This window comes from Lissotriton helveticus, chromosome 1_1 (assembly GCF_964261635.1).
Source record: "Lissotriton helveticus chromosome 1_1, aLisHel1.1, whole genome shotgun sequence".
NCBI lineage: Eukaryota > Metazoa > Chordata > Amphibia > Caudata > Salamandridae > Lissotriton > Lissotriton helveticus.
This window is the reverse complement of record NC_136057.1, coordinates 1,600,728,431-1,600,754,917: the sequence shown is the minus strand read 5'-3', so window position 1 is coordinate 1,600,754,917 and position 26,487 is coordinate 1,600,728,431. Positions and strand designations below refer to the sequence as shown.

The following is a 26,487-nucleotide window of genomic DNA, read 5'->3' as shown; positions in this document are numbered from 1 at the left end:
GGAAGGGAGTCATTGGGCAAGGGTAGAGGCAGAGCGGGAGTTGTTATTTTTACCTCCGCCCTTGTTATTGTTACCCCTGTACCCACCCCTTTGGTAGCCTTTGCCGTAAGTGGACTGTGTGGGGGCTTTGTATGAGGCAGAAGCTGTGTCTGAGGAATATCCTCTGGTGGCACCTCTATAGGATGAGCGACAAAAAGAACGCCTGGGAGCCTGCGACTGCAGGGTTCCCATAGATTTGGCGGTGTCTGTATCTTTATTCATTTTTTCAAGAGATACATCCGCATTGGGTCCAAATAGGTGTTGCTCATCAAAAGGTTGATTAAGAATGGCACTTTGTACCTCAGGTTTGAATCCTGATATACGTAGCCAGGCGTGTCTGCGTAGTAAGACGCTGGTGTTAACTGCTCTAGATGCAGTATCCGCTGCGTCAAGGGCACACCTGATGGAGGTGTTTGTAATGTTTTTACCCTCTTGGATGAGTTTGTGTGCTCTATCCTTGTACTTCTGAGGGAGGTGTCTCAATAGTGACTAACTCGTCATAATGTGCTCTATCATATCTGGCTAGCAATGCATGTGTGTTGGCAATACGCCACATGTTTGCTGCTTGAGACGCAGTTCTCTTGCCTGATGCGTCCAGCAACTTTGACTCTTTATCTGGTGGGGCAGCATCACCTGATGTTTGCGAGTTTGCTCTCTTGCGTGCGTTGGAAACTACAAGTGAGTCTAGTGGTACTGGCCCTTTAATATATGCCGGGTCTGAGGGGGCGGCTTTATATTTCTTCTCTATATGAGGGTTAATGATTAGAGTTCTGACTGGGTCTTTGAAGACTTCAGAAGCGTGTTTAATTACTCCCTTAAGCATTGGTAAAATGGATGTAGACCTTTGTGCGTTCTCAAAGGTATCCATTAGGAAGTCTTCGTCTACAAGGTCTGTATGTATGTCTACCCCGTGATATTGTGCAGCCATGTGTATCAATTCGGTAAACCCTATAGTGTCTTCGGGTGGGGAAGGCCTTGAGTGGTATAAGTCATCCTGAGGGACATTTGGGACATCTGGAGTGGTATAATCATCCCATGGGTCAGGTGATCCTGTAGGTGTACCTGGATCAGGCATGTTACCTCCCATATCATCAGAGCGATCATCCCTATGGTCTATAGAGGATGCTGGGGAATGCTGTGGTATGGGAGCATGTGGTGATGGCATAGGTGGAGGAGAAGGGAAAGGCAGTCTTAAAGGCGAGGTAGCCATGTCCTTCTTTGCATGCGGAGCTGGAGCTGGTTTGTCCAGTGGTCGCTTCTTTGAGGCCAAAATCAACTGTCCAGTGATTGGGTCTCTAGCCAGAGTCTTTTGAGCAGGGTCTGGATAAGTTAAGTCTTCTGCCGGAGGCCGATCTTTTGGTGCTGGAGAAGGTTTTGGCACCGAAGTGGCTTGCTTTGTTTTTTTTACAATGTCCTTTGTCGGAGAAGCAGGAGTCTTTCTCGGCTCCAAATGTTTTTTCGGGTCGGTTGTTGTTTTTGGATCCGACTGTTTCTTTGGATCCGGTGGTTTTTTGGAATCCGAAGCTTTGCTTGGTACCCTTGGAGCCGACTTTAGACCAAAGAGTAAGACTTTGAATTGGTAGTGATCCTTTCCTACTGTGAAACGTAGGAATTTGCGATGACGTGCTGTGATCGGGATGTCTAAGTACGCATCCTGAAGGTCCACTGAGCACATCCAATCGCCTTTTTTTTAAGTGTGGAAAAATTTGATGGAGACAGCATCCGAAATGTTTCTTTTTTGATGTATTTGTTCAGAATCCGCAGATCTACGATGAGTCTGAACTTGTTCGGTTGGTCTTTTTTCCGGACAAAGAAGTATCTTGAATAGATTCCTTTCCCTCTCTGCGTTGGGGGGGGGGGGGGAGAAACGACGACGACATCCATCTTTTGTATTTCGAGAAGGGTCGACATTTTCTGACGCAGGAGGTCCAGATGATGCTGTCTGGATTTTACCGGAGGAGAGTCTCTTGGAGCCGTGCAAAAACGTAGCGCGTATCCTTTGTCTAGTATATTTAGCACCCATTGATCTTTCGTTATTCTGCGCCACTCTTGAACGTAGTGTGTTATACTTCCTCCCATTGGAGTGGTCAACGGTGCTAGAGAAAGCATTGACTCATTGCTTCCCCATGGTCTTGGCTGTGGAGGAGGATTGCTGCTGGTGTCCTCTTCCACTTGAGGAGCGTCGTCCCCGATATTGGGGTTTCCCCTGCTTAGTTTGTGACCATTGAGGGGTTTGAACCCTCTGTTGGTTACCTTTGCGATCATAGGGTCTGTAAAGCTTCCTGAATCTTTCTTTTTCTCAAGGCCCACCGCCTTCAAAGTGTCCAATTCAGCCTTCATCCTCCCCATATCCTCGTCTTTATGGGCCCCAAACTGAGAGGTACCCGAAAACAGAAGATTCAGTATGCGCTGCTGTGCATCAGGCTTTAATGCAGTGAGGCGTAACCAAGAGGAACGATGTACACATATGCCTCTGGGGAAGGTTCTAGAGGGTGCTGGTTGCTGATTGGCTGAGTTTTCACTTTGGTCCTTTTTGTAAAAGGAGACTAATAGGCTATATAATATATGGCGTCTACCATAATAGCCTATGGAAAGGTACTCATTTTTACCTACTACTTTGTTATTTATGTACCGTGGGACTCCCACTACAGAATGATTCAGGCAAGTGAATCTATGAAAGATACCCCGTTACTGGATAATAAGGATTAGTTACTTACCTGTAATCCTTGTTCTCATCCAGGGGTATACTCATCAAAGTCATAATCTATGAATAATCCCCGCCCATGCGCGGGATCCCGGAGCATATAGAAAATACATATAAATATATATGTATATATATGTGAAAACATATTTGCAGCCTAAAACATTTCCCAACTGGCAAAATTGCCGCAAAATTACATAAAGTAGCATACATACATTAGTACTCTCCCAACCCCTAAGGAAGAAAGAGAGCAGAAAACATTTGTATACAACAATGCTTTATTGCCATAGGAAAAAACCTGTAATTGCAGGCATTTGCCAGTAGGCTGCAGTAGAGTATAAAGCAACAAAGAAAACTGACACCTTGCCTTTAAGGCATTAGAGTAGGGGTACCGTGCCTTTAAGACCTGAAGGCAACCCCCTGCTCTCATGGTGCACCACAGGTGGCAGTTGGGTCAGTTCTTTTTGGAGGTGCATAACACCTGAGGAGATCCACAATAAAAACATCTCATAACTTTGTAAATCTGTTCATCCGGGGAGGTGGGCGGGAGCTTATGATTTTGATGAGTATATCCCTGGATGAGAACTAGGATTACAGGTAAGTAACTAATCCTTCTCATCCAGGGGATACTCATCAATAGTCATAATCTATGAATAGATTAGCAAGCTCATACCCAAAGTCTCGCGGACGAGCAAGAAGTAAAAAACTTCACAGAATGACTAAGAAACATATTGCAAATGCATCTTATGCAAATAAGTTTCTTAAAGAGGCCTGCCCTACTCTGGCATCGGCCTGAGTATCTGAGTCCAGGCAATAATGACGGGTAAAGGTATGGACAGACCGCCAAGTTGCCGCTTTACAAATTTCAGAAATAGGAACATTACAAAGGAGAGCTGTAGTGGAGGCTTTCCCTCTAGTAGAATGTGCATGCGGTTTACCCTGCAAGGTCTTGTTAGCTAGCTGATAAGCTAAAGCTATACAGGAGACAATCCAGCGAGAAATTGACAAGCCAGTATTAGTACTGCCATAATTAACAAAAAGCCGGTCAGACTTTCTAAGAGGAAGAGTTTTTGACAAGTAGAACTTCAGGACCCTCCGGAGATCTAGAGTGTAATGACCTCTCGGGGGAGTGGAAGGTTTAGGAAAAAAGGTAGGTAAGGTAATAGACTGGTTGATATGAAAGTCTGAAAATACCTTAGGCAGAAAACTTGGGTGCGTTCTTAAGACCACCCTGTTGGCATGAAAAACAGTGTAAGGTTCCTTACAACACAAGGCCTGGATTTCGCTGACCCTACGGGCAGAAGTAATCGCCACTAAAAAAGCAGCTTTCCAGGTCAAGTGCTGCAAAGAGGCCTTATGTATAGGCTCGAAAGGAACACCCATCAGTTTAGTCAGGACGATATTAAGCTCCCAGGGAGGGGAGGGGGACCTCACCGGTGGGAAGACTTTCTTAAGACCTTCTATGAAATCTTTAACTACAGGCATAAGGAAGAAAGATGTCGGATTAGGAGTCTTCCTATATGCTGTGATTGCAGCTAAATGAACCCTGATGGAGGAGTATTTCAGGCCTGATCTCGCTAAGTGCAATAGATACGGAAGAATCACCTGCTCTTGGCCATGTACCGGGTCAAGAGAGTGCTCATGACACCATAAGAAGAACCTCTTCCACTTGAAAGCATAGGACTTCCTACTGGAGGGTCGTTTTGATTCTTTAAGAATAGTCATGCAGTCTGCTGGGAGGTCTAAATGTCCATACTGGATGACCTCAGGAGCCATGCCGTCAAGCGAAGGGAAGGAAGGTTGGGGTGAAACACCTTCCCCTGGTCTTTGGTCAACAAGTCTGGACGGCATGGTAGGCGCCGGTGCGGAACCTCCGACAGCTGTTGAAGATCGGGGTACCACCACTGGCGTGGCCACTCTGGTGCTCTCAGGATCATCCTGGTGTTGGTCCTGTAGAACTTCTGGATCACCGCCGGGATGAGAGGCAGTGGAGGAAAGGCGTAGAGTAATGTCTGCGACCAGCTGATCAAAAGACCGTTCCCCAGTGATCCCTGTTGGGGAAACCTGGACGCGAAGACGGGGCATTTTGCATTTGCGAACAGGTCTACGTCCGGTACGCCCCAGCACCGAAAAACCTCTTGTGCGACTTCCTCGTTGAGCACCCAATCGTGCGCTTCTACGAAGGCTCTGCTTAGGCAGTCTGCTGGGACGTTTTGAACTCCTGGTAGTTGGACTGCCACGATGGACAGGCCCCTTGCTAGGAGCCAGTGCCAGATGGCTTGTGCTTCCAGAGACAAGACTCTTGACCTCGTGCCTCCCTGTTTGTTCAGATAGAACATAGTTGTTGTGTTGTCCGTCTGAACCTGGAGGTAGTTGGTGCGCAGAGAAGGATAAAGAGACTTGAGAGCCAGATGAACTGCTCGAAGCTCCAGGAAGTTGATATGGTAGCCTTGCTCTACCTCGGACCAGAGGCCTTGAACTTGGAGTCGGTCCATGTGAGTGCCCCAGCCTTGAAGGGAGGCATCCGTGACAATTGACTGGGACGGAGGAAGACGATGGAATGGAACTCCCTGGAGGAGATTGGACCGTTTCAACCACCATCTGATCGAGTCCCTGGCTTCGAGGAAGCAAGACCCGGTCTTCCCACTGATCCGATCTCTGAGACCACTGGTCTTCGAGGGCTTGTTGCAGAGGCCTCATGTGAAGGCGGGCATTGGGCACAATGTAGATGCACGAGGCCATCGATCCCAGGAGAGAGGACACTTGTCTGGCTGTGGGGGCGTGAGTGTCCAGAAGAAGGCGACCCTTCAGGAGCATAGATGACAACCTCTCCTCCGAAGGACACACGCTTGCCTGTAGTGAGTCCAGAGAAGCACCCAGGTAGTGGATCCGTTGGGAAGGGTTGAGAACTGACTTTTTCAGATTGACTTGAAGACCCAACGAGTCCATCAGTTTGAGGCAGAACGACAGATGGTTTTGAAGCAGCGTCGGAGTGGAGCTTTTCAAAAGCCAATCGTGTAGATACGGATAGACGAAGATCTTCCTTTTGCGAAGAAAAGCAGCCACCACCGCCATGCACTTGGAGAATGTCCGAGGTGCAGATTTCAGGCCAAACGGCAGCACTCGATACTGGTAGTGACGGCGTCCGATCTGAAACCTTGGAAATTTCCGATGCTTGACTGACACTGGTATGTGGCTTTGGAAACGGGGAAAGTGTCGTGCCTGAAGGAGGACTTGTGGAGGAGGAGATTTGAACCTCAGCAAGTAACCATGCTGCACAATATTCAGCACCCATTTGTCTTTTGTAATGGATTCCCACTCTACCAGATGATGAAAAACACTCCCTCCCACCAGAGTGGCGAACAGATGTGGAGGAAGCAATGGCTCAAGGCTTGGGAGGTTGCTTGGAGGAGGACTGCTGCTCGTTATTGCCACCTCTTCCTCTGCCAGGACGACACTGCTGGAACTGCGTTTTCTGCTGAGACTGGGACTGCCACTGAGGGGGTTGAACCCTCTGCTGGAAAGGCCTCCTGTCTCCCTGGCGAAAGCGTTTCTTGAATTCCTTGCGCTTTTCTAATCCCACCGCTTTGACGGTGTCCATCTCCGCTTTCATTTTGGACATTTCGCCATCAGCGTGTGTTCCAAACAGATTTCCCATTGAATGGCAGATTCAAAATCTTCTGGGCGTCTGGCTTGAGCCCTGTCAGGCGGAGCCAGGCCGAACGACGGGAACAAATACCATGTGAATAGCCATGGGCCGCAAGGTCAGAGGCATCCACCGCGGCGCTAATAACCTGATTGGCTACAAGGCCTCCCTCCTGTATAATCTCCAGAAAATCTTGACGATCTTCCTTGGGGACCTTGTCTGTAAAGCGAGTCAGGGAGTCCCAAAGGGACCTATCGTACCTTCCAAGCAAGGCAGAGGCGCTAGACACCTTCATAAATGAACAGGAGGTGTTTCATACCTTCCTACCAAAAGAGTCCATAAGTTTGCTGTCTTTTTTAGGTGGTACTGAGGAAGAAGTTGAGCCGGCATGGTACTTCCTGGCAGCCGCCACAATAATGGAGTCCGCAGGAGGATCAGATCTGAGGAACAAGGGATCCTCTGCAGGGGCCTTGTACTTCATGGCTATCCGAGATGGAACAGATCCCACCACTGCTGGTGTGAGGAAAGTAGCCATAGCCGGTTCTAGGAGGCCGGGGACCAGGGGCAGTAGAGGCCTGGGCGCTGTGCGATGATGAAGGGTATCAAAAATCACAGAAGTGGGAACCACTGGAGTATGCAGCGTAATGTTCAGCTTTTTTGCTCCCCTGCCCAGAACATCGGAGAAAGTCGCGATGCCGTCAATTGGAGAGACTCTGGAAGGAGGCGTAGATGAGAAGGTTTGAGAGTAATCTCGGTAAGACAACCTAGTAGAAGATGACCGGATTGGAGAACTTGGCCTGACAGGCGTTCTTGGCCGTACTGGAGAACGTGATCTGTCCCGAGATCTTGGCCTGGGTGAAATCCTGGGACTCCGAGGAGACCTAGACAGTCTGGTCGGCGTTCTTGCTGTAGACGGAGAGTATGTGCGGGAGTAACCCGAGCCCGGGCTACTTTGACCTCCAGACACAGCCCCTTGAGGATGATGAGGCACCAAACTGCGTGACCTGTCCGCAGATCTGGGTGAAGGTTCCGGGGAGATCTCCACGATATTTAAACCCGGAGATGACTTGCCTTCTGACGACCCAGAACCAGGGGACTCCACCACCACCGTCACTTGATCCCTCGACGGCGAAAGCCTCGACGTCGAAGACGTCTGGGTGACTAGTGGCGTCGAGCGGTGTCTTGATGCTCTCGACGGCGACCGACCACGTCGAGAGAGGCTCGACTGAGAACCTCGACGTCGATCCAGAGACTTCGAAGTCGATCCTAGACGTCGCCCAGATGGAGATGCCCCATGACGCCGTATCGACGCCGACTCTTGACGTCGTGTCGACGACGACCTTCTTCGACGTCGCGTCGACGGCGACCTTTCCTGGCGTCGCCTCGGCGTCGACTTCCTTGACGTCGAAGGATGGGATCTGACAGTCCCTCTCGACGGCAGCCCGCCAGCCGGCGGCGACCTGGATGCCGTCCTAGCTCTCGATGCCGATCCCCTCAGGGGCGGCAGAGAGTGTCTCGACGTCGACGGAGATTTAGAGGAGGTAGCAGCCATGGACTTCGAGCCCGAAGCATGGCGCCTCGACGCCGACTTACTTGACTGCAGCGGAGATCTTTGACGTCGTGAAGATTATCTGGGCCTCTTCGACGGCGACCTCGACTGAGTTCTTCGACCTTCCTTCCTCTTCCTGGGGACAGGAGAAGTGGAATGACGCCGTTTTTGGCCATGCTTGCTTGTAGGAGAAGACCTGGGGACTGTAGAAGCACCCACCTGGTGACTTTTGTCTATCTTCTGCAAGGCATGAAGTCGAATTCTCTCCCTGTCGCGAAGAGTTCGTGTAGTAAACTTTTGACAGTGATGGCACTGATCAGGGTTGTGTGCAGATGGTAGGCACACAATACACACAGAATGTGGGTCAGCCAGAGCCATCTTTTTGTCACAAGAAGGACATTTCCGGAACACAGCAGGCATTCTGACAGGAAATTCTTGAAGGTTACCACAGAAAAATAAATCAGAAGCCTTATTAATCCAAAAAATGTCGAAATATCAGAGAAAATTCCCTCAAAGAAACAATTTCAGTTGAAAACTGAAGAGCTCAAGCTCCAGGATCCTCACAGAAGGAGCCGGAAAAAAGAACTGACCCAACTGCCACCTGTGGTGCACCATGGGAGCAGGGGGTTGCCTTCAGGTCTTAAAGGCACGGTACCCCTACTCTAATGCCTTAAAGGCAAGGTGTCAGTTTTCTTTGTTGCTTTATACTCTACTGCAGCCTACTGGCAAATGCCTGCAATTACAGGTTTTTTCCTATGGCAATAAAGCATTGTTGTATACAAATGTTTTCTGCTCTTTCTTCCTTAGGGGTTAGGAGAGTACTACTGTATGTATGCTACTTTATGTAATTTTGCCAGTTGGGAAATGTTTTAGGCTGCAAATATATGTTTTCACATATATATATATATATGTATATATATATATATATATACATATATATTTATATGTATTTTCTATATGCTCCGGGATCCCGCGCATGGGCGGGGATTATTCATAGATTATGACTATTGATGAGTATCCCCTGGATGAGAATGGAAAGAATTCTTAGGTCACATAAAAACCGCCACTGCCTATCTGGACGACATAGTCGTTTTCAGTCCTACCTGCATTTGGCCTCAGTGTTCACAGCCATCCTAACAGCAGGCCTGACCATAAACTCGAAAAAGTCCTTGCTAGGCACAAACACCATTCAATATCTAGGCTACACCATACAGGAAGGGCTCATAAACCACCAAGTAGGCAAACTAGACGCAATCTGGACAATTCCCACCCCCACCACTAAGACATATGCTCCTTTTTGGGATTCATTGGGTATTACCGTAGGTTCATCCCTCACTTCTTGCCATGGCCATTCCTTTTTCTGACCTCCTGACAAATACCCATCATGTATACCCACATGGAAACCAGAGCAATGGTTCCTGACTTCAGCAAAACATTTGTTCTACAAACCGATGCTTCTGGACTAGGTCTGGGTGCCGTTCTATACCAACCTGACGCATACGATGATCTCAAACCCCTCCTCTTTATCAGCAGAAAATGGTTACCCGCGAAACCCATTAATCCACAATCGAAAAAGAGTGCCTGGCAATCAAATGGGCTGTAGAAGCCCTACAATATTATCTTTTGGGATGCCAATTTCTCATGCTCACTGACCATGCACCTCTTGCTTGACTAGCAAACAATAAAGATACTAACCCTGGCATCCTTTGCTGGTTCCTAGCGTTACAACCTTTTTCGTTCCAGAAGATCCAAGTGCCAGGGGTAAAACAAATAGGTGCTGACTTCCTGTCCCGACACCTGTTTTGTGCTGCATTGATTGGTTTATAAACAATCATGCCCTGCTAAGATTCTTCTTGAAATGCTCAATTCCATCTAATATATGATAAGACTGTTGTAGAAGAAAAAGCAGCTACCTTTTCCCAGCTGAGCTGTGGCACTAGCAGCTTTCATGGATGTTGTGAAGTACCAGAACCTATCTGCCCACGGAAACTAATCTTTTACTTCGTTTATTTGAAAAGACTGTAGAAAAGAAACTAGAAGCCAAAGATTTTCAAGCTAATTCAGTGGAGTATCCACTCTCAGAACAGGAGGATTCGGTTTGAAGATACCCTTTCTTTTATCCGGCATTCATGAAACTGATACTGAGCCATCTGAAGTCGAGTGATGCCTCAATGTTGAAACCCTGGGGGTCAATATGGTCTGGATTGCTCTAATGGGGTTCGATTATTCAACCACTGTCAGAATATGCTATCTTTCTGCATGGTTGCCCCCACCTTTTGCTGAACTGCTGATGTGCTTTGACTCAGCGTGCCCTGGGCTCCTGCAAATCAGGTACCCAGGGCCTATGTTCTTTCCCTAAACCTGCATTGAAGCCTAAACCCAATTGGCATCTCTGGCCACAGGTCAGCCCCTGGTACATGGTCCTACAGGTACCCAGGGCACAGTGACCAGAGAAGGCCTCTAAGGGCTGCAGCACTTATTGTGCCACCCTCAGTGGTCCTGTAACCGGACACTCACACACTGCCTTTGCAGGCTGTGTGTCTTGGTGCAGAACAAAGTGAAGAGTCGACAAACAACCCACTGCTCTGGAATAAATCAGTTAACCCTTGAGCGGAGTGCACTATACCAGTGGTGAGGATACAGGTGCATGAGCCCTGTACCCCTACAGTGTCTAAGTCCATTCTTAGACATTGTATGTGCAGTGCTGCATTTAAGAGTATATGGTGCTGGTAGTTTGTCGTTACAAGCTCCACAGCCCCATAATGGCTACACTGAAAACTGAGAAGTTTGGAATCGAACTTCTCAGTGCATTAAACTAGCATCAGTGTGGGATTTAATGAAAAATGCACACAGAGGGCATCTTCGAGATGCCCCCTGAAAAACGACCTACCACTAGTGTCCAGGCTGAGTGGCTGCTTTCAGCTACCACCACCAGACAGGTTTATGGACCCCTGGGTCTTGGGGGCCTGAAACAATGCACATCCTGGGATAAGGTGCCAAGCCTCCTCCCCCAGGATGGGCAGGGTCCACAAAGGGGAATCTTTAAAGGCTTGCCGCCTTTGTGAGCTTCCCCAGACCACTTTCTGCTTTTAGCAACTGGTCACCACTGGCTCTGACCCCCATTTTGGGCAGGAGAACCGGCAGGGAAAAAAAAATGAAGAAGAGAGGTGTGCCCACCTCTGCCAACTCCACCCCTCAGGTGGGGGAGGGGAAGTGCAGCACAACTCTCAGTCCCCGCCATCTTGCATATGGGGGGGGGCCCAGCCAACCAGGGAAAGACCAACCTTTCACCTACCTGTATCGCCCCCATATCTAGTATATACGGCACCCCGAACCTTGCTTCCTCAGACAAGAAGAAAAGAAGAAGGACCGAACAGCTGTGCCGAAGCTAACAAGGAGGACACCAGCTGATTTGGCCCCAGCCCTAGCGGCCTGTCCCCAACCTCGTACCTGCTCCAGCGAAATCATGGTGTGTCCTGCAGCCAGCAACCTCGAGGAACCTGGGGGAACTGCCTGCCTTCAATCCCAAAGACTCAGTCTGCCGTGAACAACAGACTCCAGCTCTGCAAGGATCTGCGAGTTTGCACCACTCTGCACCCGATGCCCAAGGCCCGAGTAGCCCAACACCAAGAGGAGGTCTCCTGGGCGATCCAGACCAGAGATCTGGCGACCCCTGGCCTGCCTCAAGCCTCCAGCCGACACCTGCAGCATCAAACCGGAAGGTCCCCCCAACCACGACCAGGAGCTGGTAAGAAGATCCGACTCTAAAAGACACTCTGTGCTAGACGCCCCAAGGCCTTGGGTGGTCCAACCGATGGTGCCCACCTACGCCCAACAGCCCTCTCCAAGGGGTGGTCGCACCCAGAAGATCATTGTCCCCGATCCTGCAGTGCTTTTGCAAACCGGATACTCCCCACTGAAAGCTACAGGGCACCGACTCCAAAACAGCACTCTGCACCCGGTCACCCAAGTGCTCCTGAGGGGGCATCTTTTGTGCTGGCCTAAACCCCCATTTGCCCTAAGCTTAAGTCCAGGAGCTTTGCTCTCAAAACCCAGTGGCCTGCTTGTAAGCAACGACCAACCAGAGGCCACCTATAGCCCATTGGATAACATTGGGCCTCAGCACTCTGCACTGGGCCGCACTAGTGCCGCTGAGGGTGTAACAAGAGTGCTTCCTTGACCCTGGGGGACCCTTGAGTCTAACCCCAGAATACAAACTACCCCAATAAAGTACTTATATTTGAACCAATAACACTATTTTCCTCCATAGGATAACACTGTTTTTCTATGAAAAGTTTCGTCTGGAGTTTGAAAATCTAAGAAATTCTTTTACAACTGTACTAAATCACAAAAACGCTTTCTTTCCGGGCAATGTCCCAGTTTAGTATCCAGGTATACTACACTGTAAGAAAAGTAATCTGAAAGTAATGTACTGGTCATTTTACTAAAAAGCCCATTCAAAGTATATGTACTGTATTTTCAAAGAATTGCATTTCTCAGTAACAGTACTGTAAGGAGTAGTTTCTGTCCTGTAACTCCAGTTCTGTAGTAGGGGTATCTCTGTTATAGTCCTAGAACTTTCCAGAAGTCTCACAGTATCCCAGAATGCACTGCAGGTCCCTTTTTTCCCAGTTCTTTTTGAAGGCGTAACACGCCAGACCTGTAGCATTTCTTACATGAATATCTCTCTCCACCGGGGAGGAGGGCGGGCGCTTAGGACTATAACAGAGATACCCCTACTACAGAACTGGAGTTACAGGACAGAAACTACTCCTTCTGTAGTAGGGGATCTCTGTGTATAGTCATAATCTAGTGAATAGAATGGCAAGCCCATCCCCACACCAAAGCGGCGGTGGAGAAAAGAGAAATAACACCACTACTGTGCAAACAGATTTCGCAGCGAAGCCTGCCCAACCTGAGCGTCTGCCCTGGCATCAGTGTCCAGGCAGTAATGTTTAGCAAAGGTATGGACTGACTTCCAAGTGGCCGCCTTGCAGATTTCTGCAATTGGAACATTACGGAGCAAAGCAGTCGTGGCAGCTTTGCCCCTGGTGGAATGAGCCTTAGGTTTACTCCCTAAGGGCTTATTAGCCTTTTGGTAACACAATTGTATACAGGACACAATCCACCTCGAGATGGACTGTTTAGAGGTAGCAAGACCCGTCCTGACTGATCCATAATTGATAAACAATTGGTCTGACCTACGAATATCCTTGGTTTTATCCAGATAAAATTTCAACACCCTCCTAACATCCAGGGAATGCAGGGACCTTTCCGCTGGAGAGGAAGGATTCTGAAAAAACAAGTTATGGTCTGGTTAACATTAAAATCAGATATAACCTTTGGAAGAAATGTAGGGTGAGTACGCATAACAACCTTAGCAGCATGAAATACAGTATAAGGTTCTTGGCAACACAACGCCTGAATTTCACTCACCCTGCGGGCCGATGTAATGGCCACGAGGAACGCCGCCTTCCAGGACAGGTGCTGCAGCGAAGCCTTATGAATAGGTTCAAAAGGCTCCTTCATCAGTCTTGAGAGCACCACATTCAATTCCCATGAAGGCGAAGGAAGCCAGACAGGAGGGAACACTTTCTTCAAGCCTTCCAAAAAATCTTTGATCAAAGGGATCTGAAAGAAGGAAGTCTGTGAAGGGCATTTCCTGTAGGCAGTCAGCGCAGTAAGATGAACCTTAATGGAATGGACATTAAGGCCAGACTGCGCCAGATGTAGAAGATACGGAAGGATGACATCTTCCTTACACGTCGTTGGGTCATAGTTCTTGGACTTGCACCAGATGCAAAACCTCTTCCACTTGTAAGCATAAGAAGTCCTAGTGGAAGGTCGCTTAGCCTCCTTCAGTATGTCCATGCAATCTTCAGGTAGATTCAAATGGCCATATTGCACTATCTCAGGAGCCATGCCGCCAAACTCAAAGACGAGAGGTTGGGGTGCAACATCTGCCCCCCGAACTTCGTGAGAAGGTCCGGCCTGCACGGCAGCCGTATGTGAGGAAGGAGAGACCGGTGAAGCACGTCCGTGAACCACCACTGCCTGGGCCATTCCGGGGCAATCAGGATCATCTGCGCCCTGGACTGGGACAGCTTGATGATCACCGTCGGAATCAGGGGAATGGGTGGAAAAGCGTACAGAAAGCTGTTCGACCAGTTGATCCATAACGCATTCCCCAGCGTCCCCGGCTGGTAGTACCTGGAGGCGAAGTCTCGGCATTTGCGGTTTTAGGCGGTGGCGAACAGATCTACGTCTGGTGTCCCTTACCTTGTGAAGACTTCTCCTAGTACTTCGTCGTTTATGACCCATTCGTGGTTTTCCTGAATCAGTCTGCTCAGTGCGTCTGCCTGAACATTCTGCACACCTGGTAGATGGATAGCCGTTATCGTCAGTCCTCTGGCCAGAAGCCAGTGCCAGATCGCCTGCGCCTCCTGCGACAGAGTGCGCGATCTCGACCCCCCCTTCTTGTTGAGGTAATACATCGTGGTCGTATTGTCCGTCTGAACAAGCAGAGAGTTGGTCCGGAAGGACGGATGAAAGGCCTTCAGTGCCAAGTGAACAGCTCTGAGTTCCAGGAAATTGATGTGGTACGTGGACTCAGTCGGGGACCACGTCCCTTGACTCTAAGTCTCCGGAGTGCGCCCCCCAGCCGTGGAGAGACGCATCCGTCACGATAGTCTGTGTGGGAATGTCCTTGTGGAAGGGTACCCCTCTGAGGAGATTCTCCGCTGAACACCACCACTTCAGAGACTGAAGAGCACGCAGAGACAGTCGTATCCTGTTGTCCCAAAATCCTCTCCTCTGATCCAACTGATCCTCCAAGCACTCCTGCAATGGTCTCATGTGCAGCCGTGCATGTGGTGGGAGGAAGATACAAGAGGCCATCGATCCCAGTAGAGAAGACACTGTCCTCACTGTTGTAGATGGAGCGGTCATAAGAGCCTGAGCCTTCCGAAGGAGTGATAATCGTCTCTCCTCCGAAGGAGACACGCTTGCTGACAGCGTATTGATGGAGGCTCCCAAGTACTGTATGCACTGGACCGGAGTCGGGACAGACTTGGACATGTTGATGTGCAACCCCAACTTGTTCAAAAGAACACACGTCTTCTGGAAGTGCTTTTGAGCTTCCGAGAAGGAGGAGGCCTTGATCAACCAATCGTCCAGGTACGGGTAGAAAAACACCTTGTTCTTCCTCAGGTGTGCCGCTACCACCGCCATGCACTTCGAAAATGTTCTGGGCGCAGACTTCAGCCCGAATGATAATACTGTGTATTGATAATGATTGGCGCCGACTTGGAATCGCAGGAACTTCCTGTGTTTGTGTGCAATGGGCACATGGAAGTACGCATCCTGTAGGTCTATAGCACATAGCCAGTCTCCCTGTTGCAGCTGAGGATAAATCTGATGCAACGACAGCATGCGAAACTTCTCTCTGCGAATCCACTTGTTTGCTTGCCGCAAATCCAGAATGGGCCTGAACTGGTTCTTGTCCTTTTTGCGAACCAGAAAGAACCGGGAGTACAGACCTCTTCGAGACAGAGGTACGTCTATCGCCCTTTTCCTTAACAGGATATCGGCCTCCGCCTCGAGCTCGCGCAGTTGAAACGGTGAGCTGACCGGTGGAATTTATGGAGGCGGGCTGGTGAACCGAAGACCGTATCCATTGCAAACAATATTCAGCACCCACTTGTCCGGAGTAATTTTTCTCCACTCTTCCAGAAAAAATTGAACGCTTCCCCCTACCGGAGCGTGTAACGGATGTAGGGGAAGTAACCGCTCAGGGTCGAGACCCAGCTGGGCCTTTGTACGCTGCTGCGGACTGCTGGCCGCCTCTACCCTTCTGGCGCTTCTGGAAGGGCTTCCGGAACTGCTGCGGCTGTTGTTGCTGCTGTCCCGAAGTCTGTCCTCGCCCTCGAGCCCCGAACCGTCTCTGGAACGGGCGGTAGGCCTTTTCCAACCCGACCGCCGTCAGGGTCTCGGCCTCCGCCTTCATGCGGGCCATTTTGACATCTGCATGTTTGCCGAATAGGGTTTCACCCGAGAAAGGCAGATTGGCCACCCGCTGCTGAGCTTCCGGCTTGAGTGACGAAAGCCGAAGCCACGCATGGCGCTGCTGGTTGATACCATGACAGTACCTGTGTGCAGCCAGAAGAGACGTATCCGCAGCCGCGCTGATGAGCTGGTTCGACACCAGCATCCCTTCCTTCAGGATCTCTTGAAAGTCCTATTTCTTCTCCCGGGGAAGGAACTCAGCGAATTGCTGTAGGGACTCCCATAGGGCACGATCGTACCGCCCTAGCAAAGCCGCAGCACTGGCCGCCTTCATAGCAGTAGAGGCCGTCCCACAGACCTTTCTGCCTGCCGAGTCGAAACATCGGCTCTCCTTATCCGGAGGTACAGTAGAGGACGGGGAGGTGGCATGTTGCTTCCTAGCCGCCGTCACTATGACAGAGTAGGATCCATCTGAAGAAAGGCAGGGTCAGAATTCGGGGCCCTGTACTTCTTAAAGAGCCGCGAGGGAGCGGCCTTCGTCACCGCAGGGGTGAGAAACAACTAATCTGCAGACTCTACCAGCCCCGGCACTAGGGGTAGTAAAGGTCGAGACAGGTGTTTTTTATGCAGTGTCTCGAAAATCACGGATGTCGTTGAAGTAGGCACCGTCACCGTGATACCCAATTTAGTTGCACCCCTCAGGAGAACATCCTGGAACGTGCTGATGTCGTCCACCGGCGATACTCTCGTCCCCGGGGATTCCGACAAGGTCGGTGAGTAGGTTCTGGTCCCGGAGGAATCCGTGCGGGACCGTGACCGTCGCCTCCTGTGACGCCGTCTCGGTCTCGTTGAGGACCTGTGACGACTCCTCGATCTCCCCCTCCGACCGGAAAGAGATCGCGATCTCCTTGGCTTCGGGCGCTCAGCCGGCTTCACCGGAGTGGGCGACTTTGGCCCGGCAGGGGCCTTTGGCCGAGGGGTACCCTTAGGGGGCGTCGGGAATCGAGGCAGCAAAGCCGTCCTCGGAGGAACCGGAGGAGGCCTGTCAGCCGGAAGTTGAGGATGAGGTGGAAGTGGAGGCGGGGTGGGAGCCCGCGGCGGTGGCCCCCTGGGCAATGGAGGAGGGGATGTAACCGACTTCGGCCTAAAGGCGTAAACACTTCAGAATACACCGAGCCCGGTGATCCGCCTTCTTTCCTAGGCTGGGGCGTTGGAGAATCCCCCATCGGCACCTGCCGCCTGCTCGACTGACTCCTGGCGCCAGAAGTTCTGCGCCTCTTTGGCGTCAAAGAACGTCGCCCCGACGGCGAGCGTCGGCCCCTCGATGGCGAGCGTCTCCTCCTTGATGCCGAACGCCTCTTCCATGAAGTTGAACGCCTTCGCCTCGACGGCGATCTTCGTCTTGACGGCGAGCGGTTCCTCGACGTCGAGGATCCCCTAGACGACAACCTCCTTCTGTTCGCCAACGGCGAACGGCGGTGTCGCCTCAACGGCGAGCGCCTACGCCGGGCCACCTCTCGATGTTGAATACTAGACTAAAACGTCACCGGTGATCTCGAGGGCGGTCTATTCAGTTCCCCCAACGCCGAGCGTCGACGCCGCTTCAAACCCAGAGCCCTGGGAAGTCGGGGGAAAAGCCTGCAGTCGTCCCTCTCGACGCCGTAGTCGGTGCAATTTATTTATTTATTTATTTAATTTATTTATTCAAAGTTTTATATAGCGCGAACAAGATCTTTGCAGATATCAGAGCGCTTCACAGAAACAGGGGGTGATGGCAACAGGAGGGTGACTAAACATATTATTGGGTACAGTATAATAGTCAAAAGCATGATCGGATAGCAGTCATGTGCTGATAAAATACCAATAGACAATCAGGTAAGCAATAATATAGGACGTTGCACAGTCTTTGATCCAACTACGATAGATATCAGGAGAGCTTAGGCTATAAGGATGGCATATACCACTTTCTTAGCGTTACAGAGAACAAGGGGTAGGGATATCAAGGGGGTGATTCAACAAACTAACGTGTACAGTATAGTAATAGGTAGTGAATGAGTAACATAATAGGATCGTAATCAAGAATATGACAACATTAAACATTAAACAGTCAAGTAGCCAGTGATACAAAAGCGGTGCAAAGTCTCTGATCCAACAACAATAAAGTTCAGGTGAACTTGGCCATAAGGATTGCTTTCACCTCTTTCTTGAAGAATGCAGTGGAGGAGATAAGCCTGGTTTCAGGGGGAAGTGCATTCCAGATCCTGGGTGCCATTCCTGAGAAGGAGCGTTTGTAAGTTTTTTCCTTCCGGAATCTGCGAGGTTTCAGGAGTAGATTTTTTGTACTTCTATTGGATCTCGAACCTCCTGATATAGTCAACTTTTGAGTGAGGTAGTTGGGTGCCTTGTGGTGTACGGCCGAGTGTGTCATAACGGCAATTTTCAGCTGTATTCTGGCTTCAAAGGGCAGCCATTTCAGGGATTTCAAGTCAGGGGATATATGAGAGTGTTTTCTTGAGCCAGTAATGAGTCTCGCGGCAGCTTTCAAGGAGGCTCTTAGGGGTGCGGTTGTTGATAGAGTGAGTCCGCTGAGGGCCACAATTCCATAGTCTATGCGGGGGATGATTAGGGCATGTACAGCAGTTTGGAAGTCTCTGACTGGGAGGAAGGGTTTAAGTTTCCTCAATGTGTTGATTTGGAAATTAGCTCCTTTCGTTGCTTTGCTAATGTACTGTTGCATGTTGAGCTTTGCGTCAAGTGTGATGCCTAAGGATTTCGCAGAGTCCACGATGGTGGGTCGGACATTGAGTGCTGTTAGGTGATTGAACCAGATTTGGGTGGTGGTAATTTTCGCCGGGGGTGATATCAGAAGGAACTCAGTTTTCAGAGCATTTAGTTTGAGGTGATTATCGGCCAACCACGATTGGGTGTTTCTAAGTGTATAGTTCAGAAGTTTGATATCTTCCGGGGATTGAACCTTTAGGTAAAGTTGAGTGTCATCAGCATACATATGGAAGTGTACATTGGATGCTTGGAGCAAGGTGGCGAGTGGTTCCATGATGAGGTTGAACAGTGTGGGTGAAAGGGTGGATCCTTGTGGGACGCCTAAATCTACTGGCACAGGTGAGGACAATCAACGCCGACGGAGAATGGGGACGCTTGCTGGTCTTCCTGCCCCTGGGGAGCCCCCCAGAGGCCTCAGCATGGGCAGAGGAAGCCCTTCCAGACCCACCTTGTGCCTTCAGTCTTCTGTCTTCCAGGCCTTGGAGCCTGATCTTCAATATGTCCCTCAGGGTTCTGCCAGAGAAGCCCTGGCAGATGTCACACTCCTCTGGGACATGAGATGAGGGAAGGCAGATGATGCACACCTCGTGTGGGTCCGACTTGGCCTTCTTCCTCGAGCACTCCGGGCATTTGTCAAATAATGCAGGCATATTGGCAAATAAAGAGTGCAACAAGACAAACACAAGGAAGAAACACCAAAGTACTTCAAGAAAAGCACTCAAAAAACTTGAAAAAAGTGAAAAATCACCAATTAAACCCTTGAAAAGGGAGAGCTCAATGCTCCAGGGTCCTGCTTGCAGGAGGCGAGAAAAAAAATTAAAATAAAAGGGACCTGCAGTGCATTCTGGGATACTGTGAAACTTCTGGAAAGTTCTCTTAAAGGCACAGTATCCTGTTCTGAGCCACATAATGGCAGCCTATGGGGCTTGTCTGTCCACTTCTTCCTCTCTATCATTCCAGAGGGTTTTGCTGTTAAAGGCAAGGTTTTTCTCTTAGAAAACCCTGGACAGGCTGTGCTGTTTGTGGATTTTGGTGGAATTTCTAGTTGAAGTACTGGACAGTGTAGCCTGTGGATATAGGCTGCATTATCGGTCTTTAAATTCTCTCTTAAGTGTCGATGCAGTTCTGCATGTTTTGACAGCTCAAGAGATTATTTTTGATTGCTCCGGGGTCCACGCACATGGGCGGGACTATTCACTAGATTATGACTACACACAGAGATCCCCTACTACAGAAATATACATTACAATCCAAACTGTGTTACAACTGTATATTTACTGCTAAGTATTTATCACCTGTGCCAGGCTTGTTAGGTTCAGGGAAATTAAATAACTAAAAGAATACTTTTCATACAAAAACAATTGGTCTGAAGTTCAGTCTTCGAGTGTATGAATTCATTTGCTGAACGAGTGTGTACAACAAATGCTTAACACTGTCCTCTGATAAAGCCGTACTGCTCAACGACACTACCACAAATAGAGAGTGAGGTGCTATCTACTGTATCCCTGGCTATCTTTTGGGTTCCACTGGACTCTGTGCACACTATACCTCACTTTGGTATAGTATATACAGAGCCAGCTTCCTACGACGACGAGCAGGTAGCCACTAGATTTGTCAATACAATAACAGACCTTTACTGGTAACAACAGCTGTTTGCTTTGCAGGAGCCCAAAGAGGCAGTTATCAAGTATCTATAGTTGCCAAGTTATGAGGAGCCATATATTTTCCCTGTTCTCCAGGGTGCATGTTCATGTGGATACTTGTCTGCCTTTTGTATCGTCACTTGCAGAGATAAAGAATGTTGGAAAAATACTTGAAAAAACACAAATCGTTTCCAGTAAGAATTATTTCCAAAAGTTTGGAAAACAACTTCGAGGGAAAAAAAAGACAAAAAGGGTAGTGCTTGGTAATCCCAGTTCCTCAATACGCATAAAAAAAAAAAGAACAAAGGCAACTACCACTGTAAGGACAAGATGGGATACAGTTTGGTCTGTTTCCTTAAAATAACAGCTTTCATAAGATTATGACCTATTTAGGTACACTTCTATTTTTCTCAGTCTTCCTTTATAAACAGGTTTGTGACAACACTTATTTCTTGTAACTGGTATTACGCTACCAACTTTTTCTGAATCAAAATTAGTTGTTCTTTTGAGAAGGGCACACAAAAATTTAGACCATACACAGTAAAAACAAGCTCCTAAAAGTATAGGATTTAAAAGTAGGTTGTCAAAATGATAATTATAATTAGGACACTGGTCGGACGAGCGTCTGACCGGCATACGTGTCAGGATGGAAACAGACCGACTAGTAGTCTTAGTTCCATCTGACGAATTAGGGTGCGACCATTCATGAAGCAGTTGGAGACATCAATTTTTCTATTGCTGCTTGTGCAGCGACAGGAAAAGGGCGGCAGCACAACCCGGATTGGAAAAATGGTTGTTTGCAAACCACCTTGCACTGTGTACCAGGCACCAGGAGGATAGATGTTTAAGGGAGGGTCGCCTGTGGTGTCCACCAAGCCTCTCAGCGGATGCCGCACAGGGACGGGCCCGTTCAAAGGGTCCCAAAGTCAGTTTCTAACAGCTTTTCAATGGCGGTCGGAACACTATTGAAAAGCTACACTGTTACTACAACTCAACAGAGCAAAGAGTCAAAAGAATATCAGCTGGATGGAAACTCAGAAGCGAACCACAAGATTTCAAATCGTGCCTGTGGCAAAACCTATTTTAATTGGCAACAAAAGTGCAACTGACTTACCAGTATGCGTACGCTTGTGTCGTTGCAGCTCGTCACTGCGTGTGAACCGCTTCCCACAGTATTGCCAAGTGCATACAAAGGGGCGTTCACCCGTGTGCCACCGCAAGTGAGCTCGCAGGTGGGAGGTTTTCCCATACACCTTGCCACATCCCGTAATGTGGCAGATGTGCTGCTTCTTTTTGCCAGGATCGCCAGACATCCTAAAAAGGTAAAGAGAAAGAGGTAAAGTATACATCACCAAGTACTTTAATTACAGATTCTAAAGTAGACAAATCTATTGAAGATGGGAGGGTTCTGTTCTGCCTCACAAAAAAAACCCATGACACAGGACTGATCCAAGAAAGCACTTGCATTTCAACAAGTTGTCTAAGTCCTTTATTTGTAGATTGCTAGCATTCATGAATCCATTCAACAATAAGAGTGACCTTTGGAAATGGGATATATTGGTTTTCAAGAGAAATGTTACATCAGTGGTTAAGGGCTTGCTGTGGTTTAAGAAAACACATTATGTCTGGATGGAGAGGATGACAACAAACCAACCTCAAAACCGAGTAGATGCTGGTAGTTAAAGACCTAATACGTTTATTAGGATGTGTCTTTCTGAAGGGAAAATCCTGCAAAATGCACAAGTTACTACTTGTGAAACGATATATCTATACGAGACATTAGTGATAGATTCCTTACCTTAGAACAGGGGTACTCATAGTACGGCCCGCTGGCGGCCCACCCGGCCTTAATCGGCGGCCTAATCGCAGCCCGCGGACCTTGTTGCCATACGAGTCCTTCATGGGTAAAGTATAAAGTAAACAGAGAAGATGGCCGCAGGCGCATACGTTGTGAATACGTTTTGAATACGTATTCACAACGTTTGCTCCTGCGACCATCTTCTTTGCTTATGCTTGCCTGATTGGACTGAGCCTCTGCAACGTCACACCCGGCGCGAAGCACAGGCCCTTTATGTAACTAGCGCTTTTACAGTTGACTTTTAACCCCTTAATTGCTGCCGTCGGCCAACGGTCGTCACGGCCACTACCTCCCCAGTGCTGCGCACGACCGTTGGACGTCCATTCAGCACTAGTTCCAATGGACAGCGCAGCACTGGGGAGGTCTATTTACAACGCTTTAAAGGGGTTAAAGGACCTGTTAAGAAGCTTCCTGTGTCCGTGGTAATGATGTCGTAGTCCTCGCAGCCCCGGAGAATCTTCATCGACGTCCTCGCAGCCCCGGAGAATCTTCACTGACGTCCTCGCAGCCCCGGAGAATCTTCACTGCAGCCGGAAAACTTTCAGCGTCACTAGTTTAGCTGCAGGTAAGTGTAACCGCAGGCATATGTCACTTTTTCCTTTTGTAATGTATCGTTGCCTACTTTTTGTCTTTTGTTATCTACGTGCCCTGGTCCTGGCTGGGGTGCAGAGCTGTCCTCCTCTGAAGCGGACCCCCGCCCTTGTGTGATCTCTCCGGGCTGTGGCTGTTTCTCGAATTTCTGAAGCCGAGCCCCAAGCTCTAGTTATGCTTAAAGTCCCAGCGGTGCTGTTTTGTTGTAGGGGGCAGGGGTCAGACTCACTGTTCTTGCTTACTGCATGCTGGGTCTCACAAATAATGTTGCATTAACAGCTTCTGCAGTTTTTAGAGGTGTGGGTTTTCTTAATAACCGAGACGGCGGAGGTGTGGGTAAATGTTTGCATTCTGTTGAGTCCAAAGTTAGGATCACACGAGAAAAATTCTAATGTGTGCTAGAGTGCTGAATGTTTTCCAAATTACCTTAAGGAGACCACAAGGAAATGTGTAATTTTAGACCATAGAGCTGGTACTTCATTTTAAGTCATTTAAAAATGTATATTGATTTGGGAATTTTGTACTGGTTAGGAGAACCATGATAGAGTTTGCATATCTTAAAATCATTCTTTATTTTATGTGTGCTTACTATAGGCAGTATGGGGGCAGGGCTGACAACACTGTCCAGGTATGGTCAGTGATGCCATACCTATTTTAAGAGTGGGGATGCTCTCATCAAGCAATATCACTGAAGGCATAGGGATTGTGGAAAATACAAGCTTTTCACAAAGAATAAGTACAGTAGATGAGCCATATCTACTCAGCTTAAGCGTGGTTAAGGAGGTGTGCATGTAGCCAGGAGTGCATTTGGTAGTAAACTGTTGCAAATATATTACTGTAACATAGCATGGTAGCACACTGTAATTTACAAACAGCACAACTTGGCAAGTAAGGATGCGAACATCTTAAAAGTCCATATTTGTTTAGCAAAGAGGCTTCATCTTGTTCACAAGCTGTATTACAGTAGGTAAGATACAGAGGCGCACAGATAATAAACAGAAAATACTCTGGGCTTGATGCTTAGGTTACGATTGTTGTTATGTAATAATAGGTGACGTTGTATGGGCATTCTAAGTGATGTTAGGTTGGCAGTTGAAGAGAGCTATATGATGATGGTGACGTGTCCTGCCCTGCTGCTGCATTTCTACTCTTATTATGAAGAGTACTTCCTATCTACAAGTCGTGCGTTATTCAATACGATAGAAAAGCATTGAGTCTAGGTGGAAGGGTGGTAGGAATGCCGGCTGTGAGTATCATCTCTCTTTCTCCCCACCTGTCTCACATACCATTGTAATAATGCTAGATCAAAACAGGAAAAATGGGAGTGGAGTCACAGACATTACTTGCAGTAATATTAGTGAGCTACTGCTGTGTTACAATTTTGAAAACACTGTTACTAGCCATGATTATAAAATGTAAACACATTGAGAATGTAGGCGCGTGCACCTGTGCACTTTGTGACTGGGCCAAAGACGGCATCAAGCTCTCAATTCATTGCAATCTTGCCAAGGCTAGACCTTTTGGCTTTGCTAATGCTTGCTTCCTTGTTTGTACTTTCAGCTAGCTGGAGATATTTAAGAAACTGCATTGTTGAATTATATAACGTAATAAGCTGTAACTGGGCAATGAAATGCCCAAAAAATACTAACAATTGGGATGTTTTGCTCTTTCTGGCCACACCTGACTCTGCCCACTGGCCCAATCTTCTGGTTATTCCTGCCCTCTGATTCCCTTCCTGCTCTACTAACCCCCACCTGAAACCTTGCCCCTCGTCTCGCCCATCCCCTCTCTACAGACCTGACCATTGTATCTGAGCCTTTCCGATTCCTTTAGTTTGAAAGCTGCTCCATACCAAATAGCACTGTCCAGATTAGCTCCTTCCATAGGTTTTCTACTCTGTATCCTTGTAATGTGTGCATGCCGGGTCTGGTGGCGCAGTGGACTAATGCGTCCGCTGCAGGGGCCTGTGTTCTACCTCATTCTCACAGGTTTAAAACCTGGCGGGCCATGCCTTTAATCCATCTGAGGTCGATAAAATGAGTTGGGTAGCAATAAACATCTGTTATTCAGCGCCAAGATACCTATGGGTGAACTTGTGCTTGTATATACACGTGTGTGCATGCCATTTATTTCAAATCCCTATTGAGTGACACATTTAATGCATAAACCACTGGCTTTAGGAAAGCCTCCTGTTTTTCATGTACAGGTTTACCCATTACTTTGTATGTTTAAACAAACCATTCCTTTGGTGTTGCTCACAGATCTGTTGCGAGAAGTGGTGTTGGTCCATCAGTCGTGGCGTCTGTCCAGCGGTCGTGACGCAGAATCGGTCGTGAGACGTGGTGGTCCATTGGTCGTGTCGGTCCATCGGTTGTGGGGGGGTGTCGGTCCATTGGTCATCCGGTGGAAAATCAGCTTCCTGGTCCTGGTTACTTGTTGCATAGTAACAAACTAGCTGGAGAGCTCCGCAATGGCCTACAGTCCAGTTTCCAAGCCTTGCAAACGACCCAGATCGATACAGAGTGAGCGCAGGACCTTACAGGAAGCATGGGAAGAAGAGTACTTGTTTGTAGAATGTCCAAAAGAAAAAGCCACCGGTTTGCTTTGCAAAGAGAAAGTAAATGTTCTTAAGAGGTATAACCTGGAACGGCACTACAAAACGTGGCACTCTGGATACACTGCAAACTTCCCACTGAACTCAAAACTTCGTTCTGCAAAAATGGCATCGATGAAGCAAGCTCTTCTTTCCCAGCAGAATATCTTCCATTGCCAGATGAAGGAATCTGAGGCTGTAACCCAAGCGTCTTTCAAAATATGCTACTTGCTTGCCAAACATAAAAAAAATTCTCAGATGCAGAGCTGGTGAAGCAATGTTTCCTTTCAGCAGCCGAAATTTTATTTGACAACTACATTAATAAAGCCAGCATTTTAAAGGAAATCGGTGCATCGCAGCCATCGGATTCTACGTGTGCATGCAGAATAGAGGCAATGGGACAAAACTTCCAGGAGCAGGTGATCAAAGCAGTGAGAGAGTCACCGTTCTTCAGCATTGCCATGGATGAGTCCACAGACATAGGCAATGTGGCCCAGTTATTAGTTTGGGTGAGGTATCTGGACCAATCGCTTCATCCCAAAGAAGAGCTCCTGTGCCTTCTACCACTGCAAGGGCACACAATAGGAGAAGATGTACTGGGCAGTATGTGCAACTACTTTAAAAGAAATGACATAACACTGAACACTCTTGTCTGCATAACAACGGATGGGGCTCCTGCCATGGTAGGCCATGACAGAGGCTTCGTATCTATGCTTAAAAAGAAGCTCATAGGACAGACTGTGATAGACTACCACTGCATTATTCCCCAGGAAGTGTTGTGTGCAAAATTAAAGCATGGAGAACTGAATAATGTCCTAAAAGGTGCAGTGAAAATTGTAATTTTATTCGTGCCAAAGCTCTGAACCATAGACTTTTTAAAGCAATGCTGCAGGAATCTGAAGCGGAACAAACCGACGTCTTGATGCACACTGACTTGCGTTGGCTAAGCAAAAGGAAGGTTCTGGAGCGGTTCATCGCATTACTTCATGAAATTGAACTCTTTGTGAACAGCAGAGGCCAATCGTTCCCAGAACTAACAAATGTGAAATGGCTTGTTATGCTCCATTTTCTTTCAGATCTTT

At 48.3% G+C, this 26,487-nt stretch overlaps 1 protein-coding gene across 2 annotated transcripts in view; it reads right to left on the bottom strand.

The window, feature by feature from the left end:
- The window catches only part of SP1 (Sp1 transcription factor), a 225,318-nt gene that overhangs the window by 25,708 nt on the left and 173,123 nt on the right, over positions 1 to 26,487 (bottom strand). For both annotated transcript variants that reach the window (XM_078687645.1, XM_078687654.1), the window contains exon 5: positions 21,478 to 21,677. In XM_078687645.1, the coding sequence (XP_078543771.1) occupies positions 21,478 to 21,677 (200 nt within the window). The remainder of the gene's footprint in view (positions 1 to 21,477; positions 21,678 to 26,487) is intronic.